This window comes from Tenebrio molitor, chromosome 3 (genome assembly GCF_963966145.1).
Source record: "Tenebrio molitor chromosome 3, icTenMoli1.1, whole genome shotgun sequence".
Classification (NCBI taxonomy): Eukaryota; Metazoa; Arthropoda; class Insecta; order Coleoptera; family Tenebrionidae; genus Tenebrio; species Tenebrio molitor.
Genome location: NC_091048.1, coordinates 20,733,052 through 20,759,607, shown reverse-complemented (window position 1 = coordinate 20,759,607; position 26,556 = coordinate 20,733,052). Strand labels below are relative to the sequence as shown.

The following is a 26,556-nucleotide window of genomic DNA, read 5'->3' as shown; positions in this document are numbered from 1 at the left end:
GTGGCTGATCTTGACTTTTTACAATTTGTCGTAAGACAATGAATTAAATGGATGATTTAATAATTAATCAATAACATCTTCGCAATTTCTTTAATTTCCATATTTTTCTTCATTTTATTAAACAATATAAAAAATAAATTCTAAAACACGGACTTTTGACCAGGGACCAATAATACCACTCCAAATCCAAAACAAAAACAAACGAGCACCTACAATCTACACTTGTAAACGACCACCGGTGCGTGGTCAAGAGTCAAGACTCGTCAGAGCTCGGCTACAGTTCGAGACCCAACAGCGTTCGTTCCCGCGATGGTCATATGTACATGAATCGTGACGTCTGTAAACAAGGCAAGCCTCCGGCCGAAGTCATTTCTCGGGCACAAAACGATTTATTCCGAGAGCCTCGATGCTAGTTAGGCGCATTTCCATGCATTTTCGACCGCTTAGCGGCGAACGATGCTGCGCTAAATTAAACTCTGCCTCCGGCCGACAAAAGCAGCAAATGCTAACCGCTAAAATCTTCTTGTAACACATTTTTAAGAGAATAATTATCATTTATAAACAAATATATTCATAAATAATATGATTTAATATAATATTTAATTAAGTAGATATTATGTTTTTTTATTTAATTTTATTTGGGGAGGCACTGCCTCCGTTGCCTCCTCGGAGGAGCCGCCACTGGTACCTCAAGCTTCATAACATGAATCAGATTAATATCGCCGATATGTGGCGGTAGCTGTTACCGCCGGAAATCAGTCTACTAGTTTGTCTCATGTTGCGAGGCTGCGGCACATCCAAAATTTGTGTGTTTTTCAACGTCAACTGCGAACCCGGTATAAGTGTGTGTCTAGCGGCTAAAAATAAAATACGAAGCGGAAGACTCTTCTTCCAGAAAACAGGAGAGACGAATTTGAAGATGGGAGGCAGGCAGATAATAACAATAATAACGAATTACTATTCTTGTCACAATACTTTAAAACTTTAAAGTCAGTGTTTACAGGCTCGCGTCTTATTTTATAACTTTTAACATTTCTGACGCGAACAAAATCTGCCATCTTTTTAAAGATTTAACGTAAAACGGTGTCTTACTTGTGTTGATGATTCTCGTTTTGACTAGCATCACAAATTTTGGAGTAAATACTCAACAACTGAAGCATTTACTTCATTTTATTCATACAATTTTCTCAAAAAATGAGCAAGAGCTTAAAGTTGAAGTAAATGCTCAGATCGTGTCCTTTTACTTTTAGCAAAAGCAAATGATAGAATTTTTATTCATATATTTTAAGCAAATGCTCACAAAAAGTGAACTATGAGCACATACTCAACTTTATTCATACGACCCATTATCTCGAATGCAATGCGCGACAAATAACGCATTCACTTGGAATTTCCATCTCTGAAAATTCGTTCCGTTGAATTTCGAAACGTTTCGCGTGGAGATCTTGTCAGACATTTTTGAATTACTCGCGAGCACTTAACTTAACTCTTGTCAAGAATGATCCTGAGTCACTAATACGGCTACAGCGTGCGCGACTCGTTCTTCGGGACACTCACAAAATGTTTCTTCTTATGGCAGAATAATTTGAGGAAAACTTTGGGAGCAAGGATAATGATACACACCCGAAAAACGTAAACAGTCACTTTTATTTAGTGAACAACTAAACAACTTATAATAAGCCAATTTGACTAGTCTTCCGCCAAAATTCAAACATTTGAATTATCGAAAGAAACCCACGAAATTGAACAAATTGACCAAGTACGGTAAAGCCCCTACATTGTATGTTCTTATACGAAATGGCGGAAGACTCGCTCGAGATGCAAATGGTGGACCTGCAGGGTGGACAAACTTCGAAATAAAAATGCATAAGTCGGTGGGAGGACGCCGTTTTCATTTAAAGTGTTGGTTGATCTGGGACAAGGTCATTTAATAGATTGAACAATTCGCTATGAGATATGTGACATAAAATTGTACAACAAGACTCGAGGTTACATTGACTAACAGCCAAACTGAATATTACGCTCCTCTAACTCTCAGCTCTTTCGGATAGCATGCGGTTTCCCATCGCAGAGTTAACCTAGATTTCGCCCCCCTGTCTATTAGTCTCTATCCTAGATTTCGTGCTCGTCCAAGTCCCTGCGACACCTAACACGTTATGAGTGCAGTGCCTTCGGCTTGTGTCCTCCAAAACACCATTGTGGAGACTACAGTTGATGAAGCAGTGAAAAGCTACACGGCCAGGGTCACACGTCATGGCAAAGCCCCGCGGAGACCATGACGGCAATTCCACGTCGGCCCCCTTGATGTACTCTCGTCTTTCGTTTCCACGTCGTATCTGCCTGCCCTTGCGTCGAGAACCTAACTTCGGCCAAACACGTGCACACGGTTGTCTCTGTGGCCCATGGACTCCCGTTTTTCCTATTTACGTCGCCCTCGAGCTCGTACGTACCCCCACGTTACTTGTCGATACCCAGAGAATTTCCCCACACCCCTAATTCTTACTGCCCCCGTGCATTTATCGGAATAACTAAATCGAAACAACATACCTGTTAACCACGTGTTGTGAGTGAGGTTATACTACCTGGATTTTAACGCGCGCAAATCGTGAATGGCTCATAATTCTGTCTATGGCTACTACTAGAGACTAGACGGTGTGATAAATTTAAGGACACAGCGGTGGTCCTCTGATAATAAAGAATTCAAATCGTAAACTGATCTCAAGTTACTATTGCTAGCAGGGCTAGAATGAGTGCGTGTGGAAATCACGGCTATCAGAATAGCAAAGGACGGCTTCGTATGTTAACTGGATAAAGAGTATAACTTTGAAGAAAAGTAAATTAAATACAGGGTCTATCAGCACTGGCGGACCAAAATAATACGGTGAATTCATCATGTCCTGGGAACAATAAGGACAATGTTCAAAAAATCTATCTTTTAAATACTGATTAGGAAAGAAGCAATTGACTGACCAATCCTGTTGTTGATGCTAAGTTACCTATAAATTAGTTTTCCTGCTTTATTTGTAACTATGCATGCATTTCAAATTATGCATAATGCTTTGTTGGATATCAGCAATGACGGACGTTTTTAGGTTATAGTATTTGACATAAAAACTTTTGTAATTGTCAGAAATAATTTATTATGACATAATATTCAATTATTATGTCTTTGCAACAATCAAATTTGTTTCGATATTTACTAATATAATTTTTTTGTTCGACGCTGTCAGAATTTGAGAATTTTCTCCTATGTGAACGGATTTTGATAAATGTCACAACTTGTCAAAACGAAACGTCAAGCTAATTTTAAAGGTTTTAAGCGATTTGGAGCCTTTAAGGGGCTCGTCGAACAAAAAAACGTTGTATTCAACTCATTCGTGTGTAAATTGGACCTTTTTTGGCACTCGTGGGCCTTTAAAACGCGAGTGAAACGAGCGTTTTAAAATGGCCCACGCGTGCCTAAAAAGGCCCAATTTACACACGAACTCGTCAAATAAACTACTATTTATTTTAAAATTTAAAAAATTTCTTACAAATCGGGTGATTGCCAAACTTATTCTTTGGGTAAATATAATACCGATTTATAGTCATTTGACATGCTGCAACAATGTAGTAATTTTTTTTGCATCTGCTCCCCAAGGGCCTAAAGTTTCCATTGAAAAGGGCAGAAAACAAAAACGGGAGAAAAGTTCCTTGTATTTAATTATCTTGGCATCTTCACCCAAACGGCAGCATCACCAGCATTTTTGCTTGTCAAAGGAATATAAGTAGCTGCTAGAGTATCTCTACAGGTAACATCCCATAAGAGAGCCTTGCCACCTTTCCAAGGTATGAGGGACATACCATCAGCCCGTTTACCGTCGCTTTTGCAACATCCTGTAGGTTCAAGTATCGATGGAATTTCAGCTGATACTAAAGCTCTTTTGATAATGTCATTGATGTTTCCATGGCGAGAACGTCTTCTTTTACTTTTACGACAAGATAGTCTATGATGACCAAAAATATCTGCAGGTCCGCCGCAAATACAGGTATGAGGTTCGCACACAGGTTGACCCGTTCGTAATGCAACGGCGATACGAAAAGATGAGTCACCCAAAAGAGTTTCAAGAGATGATGAAGATAAGCAATTCAACCACGCACCAGATTCTTTTTGTTGATTAGCAAGTAAACGTGCTTTATCTCGAAGATTTTTTGTATTAGACGTTAAAGTCTCCAAAATGCGAAGACAAATTTGCATATCCCAGTCTCGTTGTGAACGCTATTTTAAACCATTAGAAAAACGTTTGAAGGTGTTAATTTTTTCTTTAATTGCTTTACTGATAGCACCATTCGATAAAGGACAACCCAAAAGAGAAATGGTGTCAAACTCTTTAAGTGAAATTCCAGGAGCTATATTACTGATATCATTTAATAAATTCGACTTTTTTATATTTTGTATACAGGGTGAATTCGAAATACGTCACAATCTTAAAATCCCAGGATCTTCAGGAAGTGAATAAACCGAAAATGTGGTTAAACATTTTAAATTCATAAAGTCCAATTTAACTTAATTCCATCCCGAACGAGACGCTTCTGAAAGTTCTAATAAATCGAAACATGAATATCCGTAAAAACGATTTAAAAACCGAGAGTGACAAAACCTTGTTTTGAATGAAATAGCCGAAAAACACTTTAAACACACACCCGCAAAAACGTGTAACATTAGGAGTGAAAACCAGGTGAAAGGAAAAGTCAAAGCAAAAACCACAACTACCGTACTTACAATGATTAGACACAATGTTCAAAATGTCCGTCGTGATTTCTAATACACACCTGTGCCATTCGATATAGATTGTCCCGAACCCTTGCAAAACTTGCTGCATCGTCCTGGATTTGCGCTGAAGAATATGGGTTAAAAACTCCGTTAACAACACTATTCGCATAAAATCAGGTTGATCGACGCACATTCGAATCACTCACAAAACTCTTGCTGACGAATGCAATCGAAAAGTACCATTTTCCCGTAGACAACAACCAGAAATATTTGCGAATGCGGAACACGACATGCCGGACACTTTTCGCGATACAAAGCTCGGCCCTTAACCCAACACCATCTGCACTTCCGTAACAAAGTATCACATCGGTCATTTCACTATTGGTATAATTTTCCATGATAATGGCATACTGAGACGCAAAATTCGAAACAAACAATAGCCGAAGGTCGCACTGAACGCAACTAATGTGCACGCGGTACTAGCACCCGCGTAACAAAACTTTTTGCACCTTTTTTGCGTTGCACTCGATAACTTTTTAAATCTTACTATCCGTCCTAACGCGATATCAGTGGCGTACTCAACTTTTGTGGTTGAAGTTTACATGGCTTTTCTGCCCTTATGCGGATCTATAGCCCAATACTGAATGCACGGGATTTTTACAATTGGTTTGAAGATCCTGGGGTTTCAAGATTGTGACGTATTTCGAATTCACGCTGTATTTTGACAGTTATTTCGTATTTTTTAAATATTTATAATAAATAGTAGACTTGAATGTGTTGTTTTATTCATGACATAGTCCTCCGAATACCATTCGTGATAAAGTTTTCTCTGGCAAAATTTTACGATTCATTTACTCGAGTTTGTTGCTAATTTATCTTGTGACATTGGTCAAAAACAATGTCACTCGATAAATTACTATGCAACAAACTCTCGTATAATCTGAAAATTTTTCCGACAAAATTTCACCGCTTATGGTAATATACAGGGTGATTTACGAGGAATAATGAGCCCGACGGAATAGAAAATGCAACCCACAATACATTGCAACAAAAAGCCGAACATCGAAGCGGTAAATGTCCGGGTTTTTCTCCTGATGAATTGCGGGTTGCATTTTCTATTCCGTCGGGCTCATTATTCCTCGTAGATCACCCTGTATATGACAACTTAGTTGTGTTTCGTATTGTTAACCGTATTTGCTAATATTATGCATCCATTGAAAGTAGGCATCTGTTCTTGTATATCCTGTAGGATCCAAGCTTTCACAACCGTTTTGGCTTATGAAACTACTAACGCCAACTTGAATGGTGTGATCACCGACAGGTGCGGTACCCAATAAAGCGCCTCCAACATCACCCTTCAAACAAATGTTAATAAGCGAATCTTAGGCGGATATTAATTAATTAACTTACAAAGCAGAATCCTTCGTTATAATTCGATCCTTCGGTACAAGTCATGCTTCCAAAAAATTGGCTTCCATAATATGACTGGCATTCGGAATTTGCAATAATTTTCAATTGTACATAATTGAGATCGTTTATAAGATCGCTGCTGTCTAACAAAATAAAAAAATAAAAAGTAACACACTAGCGATATTTATCATTTTAAACAAATTTTTACCTGAAGTTTGTCCCCATCCTGCTGTTTCTACAGATACACCTTTATAAATAGGAGACATGCTCTCTAACATCTTTACCGGTTGAATATAATCTGTGATAGAAAGATGTAGTATTGTTAGGAGTAAATTTTACATTTTTGTTTTACCATTGACTGTTACTGGCGAAGGAAGCTTAATCATGCCGACGTCGTGTGCAAGAGATACAGTTGGATCAAATAATGGATTAACGTAATAAGTGGTTGCGGAAAGAACTACACGATTGTTGTCGGTTGAGTTAAGTTGATTTGATCCTAACTGAATGCTGAATTCGGTTGCACTAAAATTTAACAAAATAAACAAATGACACGAAAAACAAAACTGATATTTACTCGATGACACATTGGGCGGCTGTTAGAATCCACTGTTCATTATAAAGACTTCCTCCGCAGAAATATCTTCCATCTGCGGTGTATTTGTATATTGCTGCTTGCCATGGAAACTGTCCAGGGCTGGCGACTTGTCCCCCCACTATTCTTGCTTCTGAATTTAACAAAATTATCACTTTTGAGGGTCTGAGCTGAAATACGTACCTGGTTTGGAATTTGGTAACTTGCGAAGAAAACTTAGTGCCGATGCTGCTGAAAGGCACCATAATGTTAACACAAAAAACTTCATCGTTTTTGTAAACAAAATTTCAATTTTGTGAACGTATCTAAAATGTTCACAGCCATTTATATAGTAAGGATTTGTTAATCGGATTATCCACAAATGACCCGTCATAAATAATTATTATTATTATCTGAATTTAGTGGTGGGCCAAATTTTGGGCATTTGGAGGACTCGTTATATTGTTATCACTAAGTCGGATTAAGTCGGATTTATATCATAAATAGCTACTATCAAATAGATCTAAAAAATAAATATTGACTTTATACAGGGTTATTCTAAATGAATGAATCCAGAAATATTGAGTTGTTTTGCACCCAATTAAACTCACTTATTCACATCATTTTTCATGTTTTTTTATGAGTTTTCACGTCTACTTCGACTACAATCATTTAGAATAACCCTGTACAATTAAAATCATGAAAACATCACAGGTTTTTGAAATAAATGGAATTTGATATTAAAGTGTAAAATTTAGCTATGATTTATTATTAAATTGGGCGGTCAGTTCCACAAAAGAAGTTGAGGGAGGTTGTTTACGGTACCCTTTAGGGGGTTAAGAATTACTATAAAAGTTCTCAACAGATGTTTCCCAACAATGATCTATTTATTTATGACACTGTAGTTGTAAATGTTGGTCATTTTTCGCTCTTGAGGCTGTTGCACAGTAATAAAACTTTTGGGCGAGGTGTGCAGAAGTATTATTCAGAATTCTTGGAACGGTCAAACACTGCACCAGGTATTTTACCCTCTCGAGACTCGTCAGTCATAAAATTAGCATTTTACAAGAGCATTAAATCTTCGTATTGTGAACAAATTTGTTGGCAAATTTTAGATTTTCTTATTTCTTGTAGTTTGGACGTATTTATCTGTGCACTTTAGTGGTTGAATATAGTATTTTTAAATTCGTAAGGAATTTTGGCTTAAGTCATAAATAAACCGAACAAAGACCCTACTTAAAGAAATTTATTGTGATATTGTACCTGTCAATCACTAGGAGGTCTCGGAGAAAAAAATTACCTGGGGTAGTACTCAAAATATTTGTCGGAGACCGTCTAATGATTGACAGGCACAATATGACAATAAATTTCTTCAACTAGGGTCTTTGTTCGGTTTATTTAGGGCTTAAGTCAGAATTCCTTAGGAAGTTACAAGCACTATATCTTACTTGCAGAAAATTCTTTTGAAGAAAATAACGGACAATGATTAATACAAATGTAAAGGCTATGACTTTGACAGTGTCAGATTTTTCGTATCTCTGCTATCTTTAGCTAATAAACGTCAAACAACTGACACTATTAATCAAATTTTAACGCAAAAATAGTTATTAGAGTCCAATTTTTACCCATTTGCGATGACGTCATTATATAATAACTTCACGTATGTTTGAACTATAGTCCAATTTTTACCCTTTTGAGGTGACGTCACGACTTCCTTCCTCGCTTTTTCTCTATTGAAACGACAGAAACAGTAAAAAACAAAATAGCGGTGCAATGGCGGACAAAAAATTTCGTCCACTGTCATTCCACTCACATATGCTATAAAGCGACCTTTAGGAACGAATAACCTCGCTTCTCATGTTGACATGTATCAATCAAATTGTGTCTATAATTTATGTTTTTTCACTACTAGTCTCAGAAGGCGTCATTATTGACTCTCGAACCGACCCCAGAAGTAGAATTTCTCTCCCTAGGTTAATAATAATTTTCATTATTAACCAAGGTCAATAATGAACAGCCGTCACTTAGCAACAAAAGATTTTCGTTGATTTCATTGGTTAACGTAGACGATTTTCATAGCAACCGTTGAAAAATGAGAACTCGGATCGTCGCATCGGACAAAATAATTTGATTAATAATTATTATCAGAAAGGGTTGTAACGTATCTAGTAGTGAAAAAAATAGTATATAAACCACGGTAGAGAACATTTTCTAAGCCTCGCTGACATTATTCCCCTCGACGCTTCGCGTCTCGGGTAATAAATCCAGCTCGGCTTCGAAAAATATGTTCTTATCTTGGTGTATAATATACTATTTTATGGGTGACAGTAATAAATTTCAAATTTTAATTTGCAAACGTCAATCATAATGACAATAAAGCTTTAACTGCACCAAATTTTTGTGAAATGATAGGAAAACGGTGGACAACATTTTTTGTCCATAATAGTACGTTTATTTATTGCTGGTTACTTTGTGGTTATTTTATGTTCCTGTCAATTTGACAGTTTTTAATTTCTTTCACTTATTACATTGATTACAAACATAACCTTTCGAAGCAATTGTCAAAAAATTTCATAACATGGGTATGGTTTGCTTCGACTACAATCGCTTTAATACCTAACCTTATAGTTATTTATGATCAATTCAAATTAGTTTCTGATCCTAGCTCAAACATACGTGAAGTTACTAAATAATGACATCATCGCAAATGGGTAATAATTGGACTCTTGGATCAGAAATAAATTTGGATTTATCAAATTTCAATTTTGTTGACAATTGCTTCCAAAGTTTACGATTGTAATCAATGTAATAACTAATAAGTGAAAAATTAAAAAAATGTCAAATTGACAGGAGCATAAAATAACCACAAGTAATCAATAATAAATAAACGCATCGCATTTTTTTGTTTGTTCCTGTTGTTTCAATAAAGAGAAAGCGAGAAAGGAAATCGTGACGTCATCCCAAAAGGGTAAAAATTGGACCAAAGTTATGAAGTCAGAGTTCAGAGATTGAATCTTATTTTCGTAATCCTAGGGATTATTTAGCGTAAGAAAGGTAGGATTACAATAGCGCCCGTTTTCATTACCTGTATGTACAAATCATATCCATTTAAAAAAACATGTTATGGGATAATACTTACAACTTTTCTCCAATTGCAGAAAAATTCTTAGAACTCTGTCAGAATCATTTAGACATTTATTGGAAAAAATTATAGTTTCTGTATAAATTAGTAGGGGTTTTAATATTCTATATTCAATCGTTACTGAGAACAATTACCTACGGCTTGGCTGTTTACTCGAGGTTACTAGACGCAGGTAGTTTGGCCCAACCGACCGATACCGGGTGCGATATTGGGCAGTATCAAATTGCAGCGGCGGTCAAGTCTTAATCTTTTAGGGGAAGCAGGTACTGATTTCCAAATAAGTAAATAGCAGCGCTTGTCATTTTACCCCCCAGGGAGTGGGCAGGTAGACGATTATAAATAATAACTATCCCTTACCTCCGACTTTTAAGGAAGTAACTAATTAATCATCTGCAAATTCTGGAATTTTTGGAAAAGACGCTCATTTTTCAGTAGAACGATTTTAATAGTAGGTATATTGGGATATAAGGTTAGGAAGGAACAGAATCGAGAAAGAGTTTGAAAAATCGAGACGAAGGAGGCACATAATGTACATTTTTATATCCGTGAACAGTAAATAATTGTTTAAAAAAAAATGTACAGTGTGAAAACGTACCGTCCGCGTAAATTTTTGACGATGTTGACAAAAATTTCAAATTTTTGTGGCAAGAAAAAATTATAATGTTTTTCTTTTGTCATTCACCAGAAGAAAATCCTGATTTCGATTAGTTTTAATTTGAATCGATTCAAGAGCATCATGTACACCTTTTATACATCTGCGTAATGAACTGAGAAGTGCAGTGCTACCTAAAAATTTCTAAATGACAAGCCGACCCCTTATTAAGATTATAAGCGCTGCAGTTTACATCAGGTTATTAAGACCCAAACTAACCGCGCGCTGCAATTTACTTAGTACTTAGGATTTTAAAACCTTCGATCCTCGCTGCAATTTGACATCGCCGGCGATATTGGAATGGATGGGAACAGAAAAGTTTATGGATGTATAATTGGGATAAATATTTTCCGTTTTGTGATTGCATTTTGAGTATCACATTCTGAGATTATTTAATTTTTAGGTTAATAATAATTAGATGATATACCTATTTTAACTTAAGTTTCTTAATTTAATTTTTTTCAATCTATTTTCATAAAGTAAAACGCCCCAAATTAAATAAACCAAATATCTTTACATCAAAACATTTTCATTAAATTCAATCACGGATTTTATTTCTCTATTATGGTTTCATAACGTGTACCAAATTTGAACTGCATCGAAGTGATAGTTTTTTGCCTGCTGTACCTAGGTAATTAATTTTAACAAAAAAGTAATACCTACCCAATTTTTGTGGCGGTGAACAGTATTTATGCATCTATAATACTTTCATATTAATACATGGGAGATACTTTAAAGAACTTAAGGGGAAGAATACGCCAGTGGTGAGAGCCAAATTCTAATTTTCACATTTAGCGCTCTTCACGAAATGCTGTGTTCGGTATAAAATTTTTCTACGTCGTGTTGGCTTCGCTGGTACCTTCTCATAATTGGTTTACAACAGGGCAACGACAGTTTTGTCACCAGTAAATTTACGACACTTGAAAGGACAAGTGGTGCCCAACTGCCAGACAACTTATTCTATTTTTGCGGATATATGGCATAATAATAAGTAATAGTGTAACGTTTTCACACTCCGTGGCTCGACGATTTAAAAAAACACAATTAACTTATTTAATGGTTTATTTTAACACCTCTAATTTACATTAGTTCGCTCTGGATCTCAAGTGTCGCTGTTCAATTACCTTTTAAAAAATTCTGAAATTATTTTTCAATAATTAAAATAAACTAGGTCAAAACTATAACCTTTCAGCCTGTGACTTGAAATTAAAAATTCAAATTTTTGAAGGAACTCTGAAGTTTCAATGCAGTGACCATGTTGCTAGGTAACTAATATAAAACAGTGCGTGAAATGAAAAACAGAAATAGTCGTATGCGTGAAATTGCATTTCACACACTGTTTTGTATGGTTTTTATGGTTTCGATCTTACTAACAATGTAAAAAAAAAGACACGTAAGAAAATGACCCACTTCATGCACAGATAACTATGCGAGAATTTCAATTTTTTGAATCAATTATAGAAAAAAGTTATTTGGTAAAATTTTAAATAAACATAAATATAATTTTTTTATCACTGTTCAATCTTTACCTCTCTCTACCCCAACTTAGTGGTGCCGGACCCCTCAGGCTACTCCGGCTACCTGTAACTATATACGAGCCCCGTACGGCTAATTGTTTTTAAAAATACATTCACCTTTGTCTAATTCATATTTTCTATTTTCACTTACAATACCCCGAGTGTGTTGATTGTTTCCGGAAATTTTGTTCTCGTGAAATTACCGGAAATTTTCGATCTCATTATACGAATATTTGTTTCGACGACAAATTGTCTAAGAAACAAATACGAGTAAAATGTGGAGAAAAATTTCCCGCAATGTCGTACCATCGAGTTGTATTCGGCATGACAATTCCACGAAAGAAAATTTCATTTTCAACTTTTACACAATTTTTTTAATTTATACGTAGTCTATGACTCTCAAAGCGTTAGTTAATTTAGTTGAGAATCGCCCTCAAATGTCACATGATTTATATTGACAAATCACAACTCCGAATTATTTGAATAGCAACCAATCACAATTTAATTAAGCGGAAATTTTCCCTAGGGAAAATTTCCGATATAATTGACCTAGGGAAAAAATTTTTCGGGCGATTCTCTTCCGAATATAGCTCGGGACAGATATACTGGGTGCCCCAAAATTCGCGGAACAACTCAATGAGGTAATGTCAATTCATGTTAGAAAATAACGAGAAAAATAATTAAAAAATTCTATACCTCTTAGATTTGAAGATATGGGGGCCCAAAAGGTGCAGCTTTGATCTCATTTATTTTAAATAATAAAAAAGATTTTGACTATTTGTCTTTTACTAGCCAGTGGCCTAATAATTTTGAACGATTGTGATCAGGTTTGCAATTATTTTCTCCATTATTTCCAGCATTTCCAAGTAGTAATTTTATGTTCGTTTTACCTCAAACAGCGTACGGCAACACGGCTTTGATTTTTCCCTCTCATTTCCATGGATACAACAAAAATTAAATATTTGTAGACTATTGGGATGCATAGAATGTTTTTAAATGTTGCCACATTTAGTGTAACGAATAGGTCCATATCTTCTACAAAAAAGAAGATTGATTTTTTTAAACATTTTTACCTAATCTCTTAATGACTACTTAACAACGTACTACTACGTTGTTCCGCGAATTTTGGGGCACCCAGTATATCGCCAGAAATTTTTTTCTTGCAGTCCAACATTCGTGTTTGTCGCTCAAAATTACCCTCGGGCTAGTGCCCTCGTGTAATTTTCTTGCTACAAACACTCGTGTGTGAGGACTGCTCGAAAAAATTTCCGGCAATATATCTGTTCCTTGGTATATTATATATGAAAACAACAAAAATTTTACTGTGGATCAAAAATGAGTTTAGCAAAATTCGAGGAAGGAGGAGAAAATGACAGTGATAATTCAAGGAAAAATTTCTGAAGTGTTATTATTACGCTTTATTACGAATATCAACTGTTCAGTCAATGTTCTATCTAATCAAGCTAAAAGTAAATGCAGAACGTAGATGCAGAAACTTTCTTTTTGTAAATTTCATTACGCTCCTAGTTTTACTACTCTACCTGAACGCAAATTCCAGGATGCAATAAACATTCGAGTGCAACCCCGTCCAACACAGTCCAAGTCGAGGCGCCAGGCCTTCGACGGAGACAACACGCGAAGGATAGAATGCTGATAGCTGCATTTTCACTCCGTTGTACAATCAAATTTTGTCAAGGAATTACAACGATTGTAATTAGTCAACAAATTTGAAATTTCACAAACACTTCAACAACACATCAATAGATAGATCTTGATTATTCTTGTTCTCATCTGAATACAGTCCTGTTCAGAAAAATATTCTAAAGTAAGGCAAATTATTAGGCGTTTTCTTATTTTTTTTTTGGGAAAACTAAGGCCGTCTTGGACATTTTGAATATCAAGAGCCTTCAATCTACACTAGTTTTATGGCATATATTTTTTTCAGGAAAATTTATTGATTAGTTTGGCCACAATTTGTCGACAAAAATCGCCTTAATTTGGCTCTCACCACTGGCGTATTCTTCCCCTTAAGAAAACAAATATTTACCCTGAGACGGAGGGTTTTATATTTGCAATACAAGATCGTGTTATAAATACAAGAAATTATAAAAAACACATATGCGGTATACAATCGATAATTGATAAATGTAGGATTTGCGGAACTGAAGGGGAAACAATTGAACACATCATTTCTTCTTGCACCGTTTTGGCTCAAAGCGAATATAAAAAACGTCACGATATATTCGCTAAAATTATACACATGAATTTAGCTGTTAAATTCAATTTATTAAAAAATACACAACCACATTATAGTTATACACCAGAAAGTTGTTTGGAAAATGACAGTTACAAGTTATATTTTGATAGAACAATTTTAACTGACATTCATATTAAGCATAACAGACCAGACATTATAATTTTAAATAAACAACAAAAGCAAGCATATCTTTTAGATATAGCTGTTCCAAATTCACATAATATAACACAGACATATAACACAAAAATTAATAAATATTTAGAGCTGTCCGTTGCTATGAGAAATCTTTGGTGTTTAGAAAAAATTTCGATTTTACCACTTGTAATTTCAGCAACGGGAATAGTACCGCAATCTCTTTTTAAAAATTTAAAAATTCTGGATTTAGATAACACATTGGTAGTTGAAATTCAAAAAGGTATATTATTATACTCATGTCACATCGTGAGGAAGTTCCTTAACATTGACACAGAACATAATACACAACAAAGTCAAAATGCGGAGGCGAGACGCCGGTAATTATGTTGATAAGCACTGCACTATTACTTGATAGTAATATCCGTAATAGTGTATGTACTCCGGCAAAATTGCCGTGCCGCCGGGTGGAGGTGGGATAGTTTAATTAATATAACCGTTTTGGCTCAAAGCGAATATAAAAAACGTCATGATATATTCGCAAAAATTATACACATGAATTTAGCAGTTAAATTCAATTTATTAAAGGATACACAACCACATTACATTTATAAACCAGAAAGTTGTTTAGAAAATGACAATTACAAATTATATTTTGATCGGACAGTTTTAACTGACATTCACATTCAGCATAACAGACCAGACATTATTATTTTAAATAAACAACAAAAGCAAGCATATCTTTTAGATATAGCTGTTCCAAATTCACACAATATAACACAGACATATAATACAAAAATTAATAAATATTTAGAACTCTCCGTTGCTATGAGAAATCTTTGGTGTTTAGAAAAAATTTCGATTTTACCATTTATAATTTCAGCAACAGGAATAGTACCCCAATCTCTTTTTAAAAATTTAAAAATTTTGGACTTAGAGAACACATTGGTGGTTGAAATTCAAAAAGGTATATTATTATACTTATGTCACATCGTGAGGAAATTCCTTAACATTGACACAGAACATAAAACACAAAAAAGTCAAAATGCGGAGGCGAGACGCCGGTAATTATGTTGATAAGCACTGCACTATTACTTGATAGTATTATCCGTAATAGTGTATGTACTCCGGCAAAATTGCCGTGCCGCCGGGTGGAGGTGGGATACGAAAAAAAAAAAAAAAACTTAGTTTTAAAGTCATTTTCGTGCTTGTCATAAGTGATGGGACACCCGGTACATAGTTTAAATTTTTATTTCATACTATCCCCTAGATGTTCAATTGCATCATCAATTTGAGTCCGGTGAGTGAGTTATAACAATATCAGAGCCGGAAAGTGTCACTAAGCAACACATACCGGGCTGTTTTATTTTTATACATCAAATCTGACATTGAAAAGTGAAAAAGACAAAAAATATTTGACAGTTTAACCTTGAAGTCGTTGAGGCTTTACGTGAATTTAGTAGGCCATTTTGTAGCCTACTCACAACAAATTAATTTGGTGTATAGTTCTCCCAGAGCTGCAGCGATTTTATGGCAGGGTACCATTGTATAAACGTTAACAACACCGACAATAGGTTTAAACCACAAGTACAACCCCTAATCGTAAATTTGTCCAAGTGCTACCCTGTAAACTGACAGGTATAGAACGAAAATGATGATTGACAGTGGTCTGTTTATGTCGCTTATCGGCATCTCTACAGGCGTAATAATTACTATTGCCTTGCCATAAAATCGCTGCAGCTCTGGGAGAACTATATAGATAACTAAAATCGTCCGATAAATAAGGGAGCTATGGACTCGTCTTTTTTTTTTTGGGACATCTGTATTTGGTGCTCGATCAAAAAAAGTGTTATATGTAGGTATTAGGTATTTTAATTACTCTCTATTATTAGAATTACTGATTGGTTTACTTTGTTAAAAAGATAAAAAGATCATGATACCGCACCGCGGCAATCCGGCCATCTCCTTTCAGGTATACCTATTTTAAAAATGGGATTCATAAGTTGACCATCGCGGCACGCCGGCTCTGCCCCGAGGATGTTCCCGTCAGCCGAGCGCAAGTATCTTCCCAACAAAAGAAAGTTGCATTGCTGATGTTAAGCAGCGATTATTACTGATTATGTCAACCGGAGTTTACGACCTCCAGGGGCTCCAGGTAGTTGAGAAGAATAGTGGGCTGCCTAATAATCGAATTTTACTCGTTTTGTTGACACTTTTGTTTATTTTTTTGCTTCCAATCTAACTTATTTTTCCAAAAACTGAGACAGTAGCCACATGAGATACGTTCTTCTGAATCCAATGTACTTTTTAAACAGCCTCTAAATGAAAAATTGAGCAAAAATAAGGGAAATTAGTGAAAAACGTGAAGAATTGAAGTTACAACGAAACACGGTTTACACCGGATGTCACCCTTCCAAATATGTACTGACCCCGCTCGATTCTGATTAACTTCACTATTATATTTATATTGCTTATTTATTTTTTATCCGGATGCACCCGGCGATAGCGTGCAGCATCTTCTAGTAGGTGGAGAGAATCGAGAATCACTGCATTTTGTATCCTGCAGGCCATCAAGGTGGAATTGGCACTGCACGCAGGGATACTTTCAGATTCCTTTATGCAGGACTGCTTCATATAGTTGTCCGTTTTCTCTAAGATTTAGTTCTAAAACCTTCAAGTTGATGCCCCGACAAGCCCCTTCCGTCTTAGGTTTTGAACCTGCCAATTACAGGAAGGCATACATCAGGTAAATCGATATGTAGTGTTTTCTGATGTTCTGGAAAAATACAGAGTGCATAGTCAGACGTAGCACCATAGTCTTCTTGATGATCTTTCGGAATAGCAAGGCTGTTAAAGGCTCGTCGCGAGATTTCGGATCGTCAAAAGATGTAATCTGAGATCTTCCGCAGCTCTAAGTGCAGCCCCGAATAAAAAGCTCCGACGCCTTCCCACTCATGAATCGCAGTCAAACGAATGATAGGATCTCGATCCCTCAGGACTTGAGCAGTAACAGCCAGGAGGATTCGATCGTGCAGGTTCATGAATCTTCTTACCCTCTGTTCACTGGACGGAGGATTTACGGTGCAGACTCGGTTCAGCTTCATCAGTTTTCTGGTTTCCCTGTCGAGTTGTTTTAATTCTACGATGTTTCTTTACAGAATGCAGAATGAGTTAGATAGTTCTTTAAAATTTAACAGACAGTGATGATAATTTTTGGGTAATGAAAGATTCAAATGGTAAATCGATGCAAGTTAGTGAAGCAAGCGCGGTTAGCGCGAGTGGGTGTGGAAATCACCAGGATCAGGATATTCAAAGACTTCATGTACCAATTGGACAAAAAGTATAATTTCAGAAAATTAAACTAAATACATAGGTATTGTTACGATTTAAATCGCCGCGCGATTGATTTTTCTAGAATGTTCTAGAATCCATCGCGACGGAAACGTACTCGGACTTCCGCCGAAAAATCTGCGCACAGAGGGGGTGGAAGCTATAAATCGGGGGAACCAGAGACAGAACGGGGATTTTTCACGACCTTTTGCCGGGAGTGTTGTCAGTGCCTGGGGAGAGTCAAGGGGACAGTGATCGAGTGAATTTGCAGGGCCGACGAGACGACGTAGTGGAGTTCACGAGGGCCGTTGGAGACGATTCGTCTAAGTACCACCGCCCACATCGCCAAGCGGATCACGGACTTCACTACGGAAGGTTCCAGACCGAACGCTTTTGCGGATCAGGATCTCGTCGGGTCCTGTCAGTCCAGGTCGTCCCCGGACTCACCGGAAGGTGCCGGATCTACCCTCCAGCAAGTCAGGAGCAGTGGTGACACCCCATTTTCCACAGGCCGTGGCTTCCCAAAGTTTCGGTTGTATTTTGTCACTCCCTCGAACTAATTGAGCGTTTGTATTTAACTATAGTCAAATTTCCATTGTCACTCATTATTTCGACGGGTGAATAGTTCTATCAAACTCATTTAATTTGTATATCGCGTTTAGGATTTATAATTTGTTCGACTGTTAAAGTTCCAGTTTTGTCATAAGGCGCGTGATTTCAATAATTGTACCAACTTAAGAAAAAATTTTCTTATCAAGTCCGTCGGGTTTTTGTGTTCACGAACGATTATCAATCCGTGAGCGACCTCGCCAGGAATTGTGTATCGCGCTCACCGAACATTTTTTTGCGCGTGGTTCTTCACGAAGAAAAACATTTTGACTTCAAATTTTTTTTTTGAGCGTAGAAAGACTTAGAGGACCTCTCCGCTTATGCGGGCGGCGTAGCCGAATAGCGACGTTACGTAAGATCCGTCGGCCTTCCTCCTTCGCTAAAGAAAGGATTTTTTTTATTGTTTTGCCGGTACTCGTTTGTTGAACGTCTGGGACCCGGAGGACCCTCCGAGGAGTTAGGTTATTGAAATTTGTACACGCCATTAGGCTAGTCAGGCTTCGTTGTTTTCTTTTTCATTTATATCATTATTTTCATTGTTTGACATCTGAATAAACGATTAGTTGGAAGATTGTGTATCATTTCCCGTACTCCGGGCTGTTCTCACCAATTTTTCAGCTTCGGTCGGCGTTTCTCGTGGTTCGCATTGTAAACCGAGTCGAAGCCACGACTTGTTCGTTATACCCCTGAACATTCCGGATTTGTAACCGGTAACAGGGTTGCCCAGTTTCGGGAGCGTAATTTATAACGTAACAGTATATATTTATTTGAGGATTTCATTTACAAATTTTACTTAGACAACTTAGTTGTGTTTCGTAATATTAACCATATTTGGTAATATTAAGCATCCATTGATGATAGGCATCTGTTCTTGTATATACTGTGGGATCCAAACTTTCACAACCATTTTGGCTTATGAAACTACTAATGGCAACTTGAATGCTGTGATTACCGACAGGTGCGTCACGCATTAAAGCCCCTCCAACGTCACCCTTCAAACAAATGTTAAGAAGTGGTGCTTAACGGATTTTAATTAACTTACAAAGCAGAATCCTTCGTTGTAATTTACTCCTTCGGCACAAGCCATGCTTCCCCATAATTGGCTTCCGTAATATACCTCGCATTCAGAATTCCAAATAATTGTCGTTTGTACATAATTGAGGTCGTTTACAAGATCGCCACTGTCTAATAAAATAAAAAGTAACATATTTAATACACAGCTGTATTTATCATGTTAAAACAAATTTTTACCTGACGTTTGTCCCCATCCTGAAGTTTCTGCAACCACACCTTTATAAATAGGCGCCATACCAACTAACATAATTACTGGTTGAATATAATCTGTTACAGAAAGATATACTCAGTATTGTTAGGAGTAAATTTTAAATTTTTGTTTTACCATTGAATGTTACTGGCGTAGGGAGCTTAATCATGCCGACGTCATGTGCAAGAGATACAGTGGGATCAAATCTTGGCTCCACATAATAAATAGTTGAGGAAAGGACTACACGATTGTTATCGGTTGAGTCAAGTTGATTTGATCCTAACTGAATGCTGAATTCGGTTGCACTAAAATTTAACCAAACAAAGAAATGAAACGAAAAACAAAACTCATATTTACTCGATGACACATTGGCCGGCTGTTAGAATCCACTGTTCGCTAAAAAGACTTCCTCCGCAAAAGTATCTTCCATCTGCGGTGTATTTGTATATTGCTGCTTGCCATGGAAACTGTCCAGGGCTGGCGACTTGTCCGCCTACTATTCTTGCTCCCGAATTTAACAAAATTATTATTTTTGCTGGTCTCGTAGCTGAAACACCTACCTGGTTTGGAATTTGGTAACTTGCGAAGAAAACTTAGTGCCGATACTGCAGAAAGGCACAATAATGTTAACACCAAAAACTTCATCATTTCTGTAAACACGAAATTTCAATTTTGTGAACGTATCTAACATTTTCATGACCATTTATATACTTAGTAAGTATTTGTTAATCGGATTATGCACAAACGACCCGTCATAAATAATAATAATAATCTAAATTTAGTGGTGGGCCAAATTTGGGCACTTGAAAGATTCATTGTCAGCCCATCTAATCCCCAAGTCAGTAGAATTTTAGCATATATAGCAGAGATACGTATTTTTTTAGTAGTTTTCAGTTTTATCCAAAATTCTTATGTTAGACAAGGATATTTTACTGCCTTGGTGTATTACATAGACTTTACTATCATACTGTTATCACTAAGTTGGATTTATACAATAAATATCATCTATAATACTTAAATCAACAATTAGTTATCATAATCTCTGTATGTATAAAATTATGACTCCTTATCCATAGTTACTAGTGGGTGAAGGTTTCACTTTCGCTCACTGGTTTTCATTCGGGCTTAATTAAAATTCGATTTTATGAAAAGAATTTGTATATTGAAAATAATAACTACATATCTATACAGGGTCTTTCACAACTCGCGCCTTAGGAAAAAGAAGAAACAAGAGATCGCATTTGGATGTGTAATTTTGAAGAAAAAAAAATCTAGCTTAAAAGATATTCGAGAAAAGACAACTTAAAGTTAACCAATCAGAGATCTACACCTCCAAGGTGTGTTTGCCGTAATTTTACGTTGCTAGGATTTCATTTAAGAAAAAACATCTTTAAAATATTTGGGCGATTGAAGTTGTTTTTGAAAGATGTCACTGTCAAATTAAATTTGTAATAAAAAAAGCCAAAACCTTTGTTTATTTGGTTACAATAATGTATTCAGCCGCTGATTATTTAGAAATGATAATCATTTTTGGGGAATGTGAGCGTAACGCCAGGGAGGCAGCAAGAGTCTTCGAAGAACGTTTTCCGGGCAGAAATGACAATTATTTAGTTGTGACTATCAAACATCAACCACTACCCCACGAGTCCGAGGCCCGCGGCCCGTCAAAGACAAAACTTGAGCTTCAAGGTTAAAGTGTCAAAATATTTTTTTCAAATACGGACACATACTTTTTTTTTACTAATTCTGATAGAGATTTTTGTTCTGAAAACAACAATGTATGACATGTGTAACCTCATATAATAAAAAAAAATAAAAAATAACTACATTTTGAAACAAATGACGAGCACCCAGCGAGAAGCTATCAAAATACATTGCGTTACAATGTAATAAATTAACCAAATTAAGTTAGTTGGAAAAACAAATGACAAATGTGTAATAATAATAACATTTGGGATTGCACGTACAGAGCGCAGTTTAAGCATCGACGATAGTAGCATTTTTAACCTTTTTTTGGTTTTTGGATAAGTAAGTGTACACTTGTGATACACTGTTCTTTTTAGAATAAAAAATCTCTATCAGAAGTGTTAAAAAAATTATGTGTTTTCATTTGAAAAATAGTAGTTTATTTAACGAGTTCGTGTGTAATTTGAGCTTTTTTCGGCATGAGTGGGCCAGTTTAAAACTCGAGTAAAACTAGAGTTTTAAAGGTCCACAAGTGCCAAAAAAAGCTCAAATTACACAAGAACGAGTTGAATACAACGTTTTTTTTTTGTTCGACGAGCCCCCCAAAGGCTCCAAATCGCTGAAAATCTTTAAAATTATCTTGACGTTTTGTTTTGACAAGTTGTCAAATTTATCAAAATCCGTTCACACAGGAGAAAAGTCTCAAATTCTGACAGTGTCGAACAAACAAAAATATTTTGACAGTTTAGCCCTGAAGTCCTTGGATCTATCTATATGTGAATTTATTAGGGCTTTTTGTAGCCTATTTAGGGCCATTTAATTTGGTGTATAAATAATTAAAATCCTCCGATAAATAAAGGAGTTATGGACTCAAATTCTTTTTCGGGGACACCTGTCTATTACGTTCATACACTGTAAAAAATTAGTGGAGTAAATGCGGAGTGAATTTGGAGCGAATGCGGAGTGGGTGATTTGTAATTGAATTAATCCCCCGCAGTGAAATCCACTCCAAGAGGGAGTTTATTTAGATTATTCATAAAAAAAAAACTCTTCGGAGTGAAATACAAAATTCTTTGACTATTAGTGGTTTGCCACCACATAAGTTAGTATTGAAAGTTAATTGCAGGTTTTACTGATCAGAAACTTAAATACAAAGGAAGCATTAGTCTATGGAACAAGAATACGCATCAAGTTTATGCATCGCAATGCTATTGATTGCGAAGTTTTAACTGGAACCGAACGCAAAAAGAGAATTTTGATTCCACGTATAAATTTAACATATTCAAGTACTATTTTACCATTTAATTTTCAAAGAAGTCAATTTCCAATTATAGCTGCATTTGCGATGACAATCAATAAGTCTCAAAAACAAACATTCGAAAAAATTGCAATTTTATTGAGACAGTGAGTTTTCAATTGTACGTCGTAGCAAGTAGCGTTCGATCATCATTCAATGGTTTAAGATTTTTTATTTCCGAATATAAGGGCCAAGGGCATTTAACAAACGATGAAATTTTATTTTCAGTTCAATGGACATTTTATTTTTTTAACCGCCCGGTTTTTTTGTTTCAGTAAAAAATATAGGTATAAAAAATACGAAACACGTGTTCTTTATTTCATTTTTCATTTTTTGTATTAATTTTTTATTTCAATTTTATATAATTTGAAAAAGATAGGCAAATTAACTGTGTAGCCTTGGCGAAATCTGGCCAGTATAGCAATAAAAAACCTAACGAAATGTCAAAAAACGCGTTGTTTTTTAAATGGCATAGCCAAACTATACCTCATTTTTCCTATCGTTCGTATTTTTCAAATATGTAACTCGAAAATTAGTGCATAATGACGTATTTGTAAACGCTCGCAGCTGACGTAATAGAACAAAATTCAAAAAATAAAAAATTATTATTATTATTATTATTATTAAAAAAAAAAATTTATTATTATTATTATTGTTGACGGCTAACAGGCTTGACGCCCAATTAGAAGCCCTGCCAAAAAGAAAATGATACACAAAACACAATCACAACACAACAACCATTACACAGAGAGCATCCCAACACCCAGGCTACAACTACCGAGCAATCGCCCTAATTCACGAGGAGATGAAGAAGAATTTTTTGATTTGCGAAATGCTACAACAAAAAATATCGATGTGGGCCTCGACACTCTGGTAATTTCGCAGCATTCGAGTGACGGGTGACTTGAGCCCGATGTCCGTGTGGCGCTGACCGATGTAGAAAACACTCCTTACCCTAGATCCCGACCGGCTAACCCTCAAGCTGATCCTCTCCAGAACGTGAGGACATTCCTGCAGCCCTCTGAACAATTTGAACAAAAAGATCACCGAATGGTCCATGCGTCTATCAAGCAGAGACTGCAGACCAACCTCACCGAGCAGAAGACCTTGTGGACACCCACGAGGCGGATATGCACCATTCAACATGAAGACTACATTATTCAGGAATCTGCGTTTATATTATATTATATATAATTATATACTCTTTGATAAAAAGAAAACCTCAGTAACATTCAAACTTAATAGTACCGTATGTTTCAAAAAATTTCTGGTCAAGTAGGTTCTGAAAAACAAAAGCATTAAAAACGTATGGCGTAACTTGAATATTCAGGTGGAAATGTGTTTATCACAATAATTGTTTTGAATGAACTGTCATAAAATGGCAATTTCAAAAAAAGCTTGAGAACGGTTCTTTTCGCCTACGATTCTACGAGAATTCGGGTTGGCCGTTGGCGTTGGCGCCAAGATTTCATATTGCAGTACCGCGGAGGCGCAGACGATCGCTTATTTGCTTCGGATTAAAGTTAGGTTATGTACCCGGCACGGCCGCGCAACAACAACATCAACAAAAGCCAATAAACCCGGGCAATATGTGTAAACAAGTAATGTAACAACAATAAATAAATAAATAAATAAACAACAATTAACAATAATGTGTTTTAAATTACTCTAGAGCAAGTGTTAAAAATGATAGCCTTGAGCTTCGATGCACATTGGACGACTCCTCTTTATCAAGCAGCATGGGTGCAAAAAATTGCCACAAATAACGAAGAGTCTCGCGTGCTGTAGCCCCATCTTATTGAAAATACCCTTGAGCCAGTTGGAGTTGATTGTGAAAACATGAAGAATGTTGTTCCGGTATCTTTCAGCTGTTACTGAATCTTCAAGATCTTTTCGAACAATCCTTTGACAAATTGACACTGATAACTCAGTCTGCTGCGACAGTTGCCTGAGAGATAGATAAATGGGGTTCGTCTTCCACGTTTGACAGTCAATATTTTCCTCAGTACGAAGTTTGGGTCGAGCACTTCTGCTGAACACTGTCACTTTCTCGAAATGTGTGAAGTGTGTGACCATTGGAAAAATAAGGTTCAATCATGAATATCTGTTGTTCAGGAGTGAAAATCATTCTCATAGATAACATTTTGCGAACAAAATTATTACGGCAATTAATGACGTTTTTGACAGTTCAGTTATTATTTGACAAGCTGCGCCATACGTTTTTAATGTTTTTGTTTTGCAGGACCTACTTGACCAGAAATTTTTTGAAACATACGGTATATTAAAGTATAAGTGGATATTAAGGTCTTTAAAACACGCGCGATTTTTCGAGCAAGACAGCGCAGCCGGAGTGTTCGAAATAGAGCAAGTGTTTTAAAGACCAGTTATCCACAATTACTTTACGATATATTTTTTTAAATTAACATTTAGGCTAGGGCCACACTACAGACTTTTCATCTGCCGACAGTTTAGTTGGTTGCTTAATAAGTATGAGGACTTATGTGAGTGCGCACACTAAAGCGATTGTGGTCGGCCGACAGATTGATCGAAAAATAGTTGGAATTCCCTTTCAACAAGAAAGTTGTCCAACTGTTGATAGAGCATGGTGTATAATGCGAGTGCACACATTCACCGACTATCCGGTCGGTGATCCACACATTATTCGTGCAGTGGCTCTCTGCAGTGCAAAAATTTTTATTTTTAATTTATGATTATGAAAGTAATAAAATATATTGAACCAAAGGATATTTTAAACCTATGTCAAATCTCATATGTATTTAATTAATATCGCGTAAGATTTACTAAGATACCAACAAAAGTAGGAAATAATCCAGCAAAAAATGAGACGTGCTTTATTATTTAAATATCTATAATTCAGAATTAAACTAGATTCCTTCACACATATATGCGTTAATACTAAGGTAAAGACGAAGCCGGAACGCGCTGCTATGAACTATGACAATAACAGTTAATAATTATTCCTTATTTTTGTTCATTACCAAAAGTGAAAAAGACCATGAATTCGAATGAACTTTCAAATTCTATTAGGACCCCTCATAAAGTTTAATTAAATTTTTGTTTTTTTTTTTACTTTCTCCTTTAATGCTCCGACACGTTTTTTTAAACCACCTTTTTTATTGCTGTCTTCTCCGCCTTCACATTACTCTTATTCCTTAATTAATAACTCGTTGTTAGAATTGAAGAAATTGAAAAAAGACCAGCTTTATGTAGTAAATCAGCAGTGAGTCCTGGCACAGTGCAAAAATTTTGATTTTTAATTTATGATTATGAAAGGTATTCGATATGTTGAACTAAAGGATATCTTTATCCTATGTCAGATGTCATATTTAATTAAAATCGCATTGATTTTATCAAGTGTGCATAAGCAGTCGGCCGATTAATAGTCGACTGTCTGCACACCAGCGCCACCAACAGCCAGCCAAACAGTTTAGTTTGCCTGGTGTGCGCGGAAGCTATCCAATCGGACTAAATTATCGGCCAATTATTTAGTCTGTAATGTGGCCCTAGCCATAGACTTCACGTTTCTCCGGTCTTCTCGGGTTTGGTGATGTTTCCATGGAAAACCAGGGATGGGCGTCGACGCGTCGACTTTATTTGTCGACATCGACACGTCGACAATACGTCATCAATGTCATCAATGTCGACACTGCGTCAACAATATCGACAATGTCGGAAATTGTAATATGTAATGTGAGGTTATGTATGACTTAAATCTCACATGCACTGTCGTATACAGTGAGTTTTTTTTAAGACTGGCCATAGGGTTTTACATGCTAATTTTTCAACCCCCTGTTAACTTTTGTTCCGCGAAAAATATTCAAACCATTTTTGGAACAAAGTTGGAAGATTTTTTAAACTGTCGGATAGATTACAACTGAATATCCCAAACTGTCGAAAAAGTTGTGAAAAAAATAT

The 26,556-nt window shown here is 36.2% G+C and overlaps 1 protein-coding gene across 4 annotated transcripts; it reads right to left on the bottom strand.

Annotated features, from left to right (window-relative positions):
* Positions 1 to 5,516: 5,516 nt before the first annotated feature.
* LOC138125702 (brachyurin-like) lies at positions 5,517 to 21,312 on the bottom strand. Of its 4 annotated transcripts, none has more exons than XM_069041155.1 (6): positions 20,198 to 20,301; positions 6,738 to 6,888; positions 6,516 to 6,685; positions 6,372 to 6,461; positions 6,164 to 6,306; positions 5,517 to 6,108 (listed from the first exon to the last, which is right to left on the bottom strand). In XM_069041155.1, exons 1-6 carry the CDS (start codon positions 20,283 to 20,285, stop codon positions 5,938 to 5,940), a joined length of 813 nt encoding a protein of 270 aa, XP_068897256.1. In that variant the 5' UTR covers positions 20,286 to 20,301; the 3' UTR covers positions 5,517 to 5,937. The 4 variants fall into 4 exon arrangements, with proteins under 4 accessions (XP_068897256.1, XP_068897254.1, XP_068897255.1 ...); XM_069041153.1 differs by lacking the exon at positions 20,198 to 20,301 and adding an exon at positions 6,939 to 7,094; XM_069041154.1 differs by lacking the exons at positions 5,517 to 6,108; positions 6,164 to 6,306; positions 6,372 to 6,461; positions 6,516 to 6,685; positions 6,738 to 6,888 and adding exons at positions 18,873 to 19,365; positions 19,416 to 19,558; positions 19,625 to 19,714; positions 19,773 to 19,942; positions 19,995 to 20,138 and having other exon boundaries at positions 20,198 to 21,312.
* Between the last annotated feature and the right edge of the window lie 5,244 nt (positions 21,313 to 26,556).

Bases quoted from the DNA above. Each gene is read 5' to 3' on its own strand.
- LOC138125702 (XM_069041154.1), bottom strand. From the start codon at position 20,340: ATGGTCATGAAAATGTTAGATACGTTCACAAAATTGAAATTTCGTGTT. The intron at 19,943-19,994 runs GTAAATATGAGT...GTTAAATTTTAG, and splicing joins GCCGGCCAATGTGTCATCGA to TGCAACCGAATTCAGCATTC. The intron at 19,559-19,624 runs GTAAAAATTTGT...TTATTTTATTAG, and splicing joins AGGATGGGGACAAACGTCAG to ACAGTGGCGATCTTGTAAAC.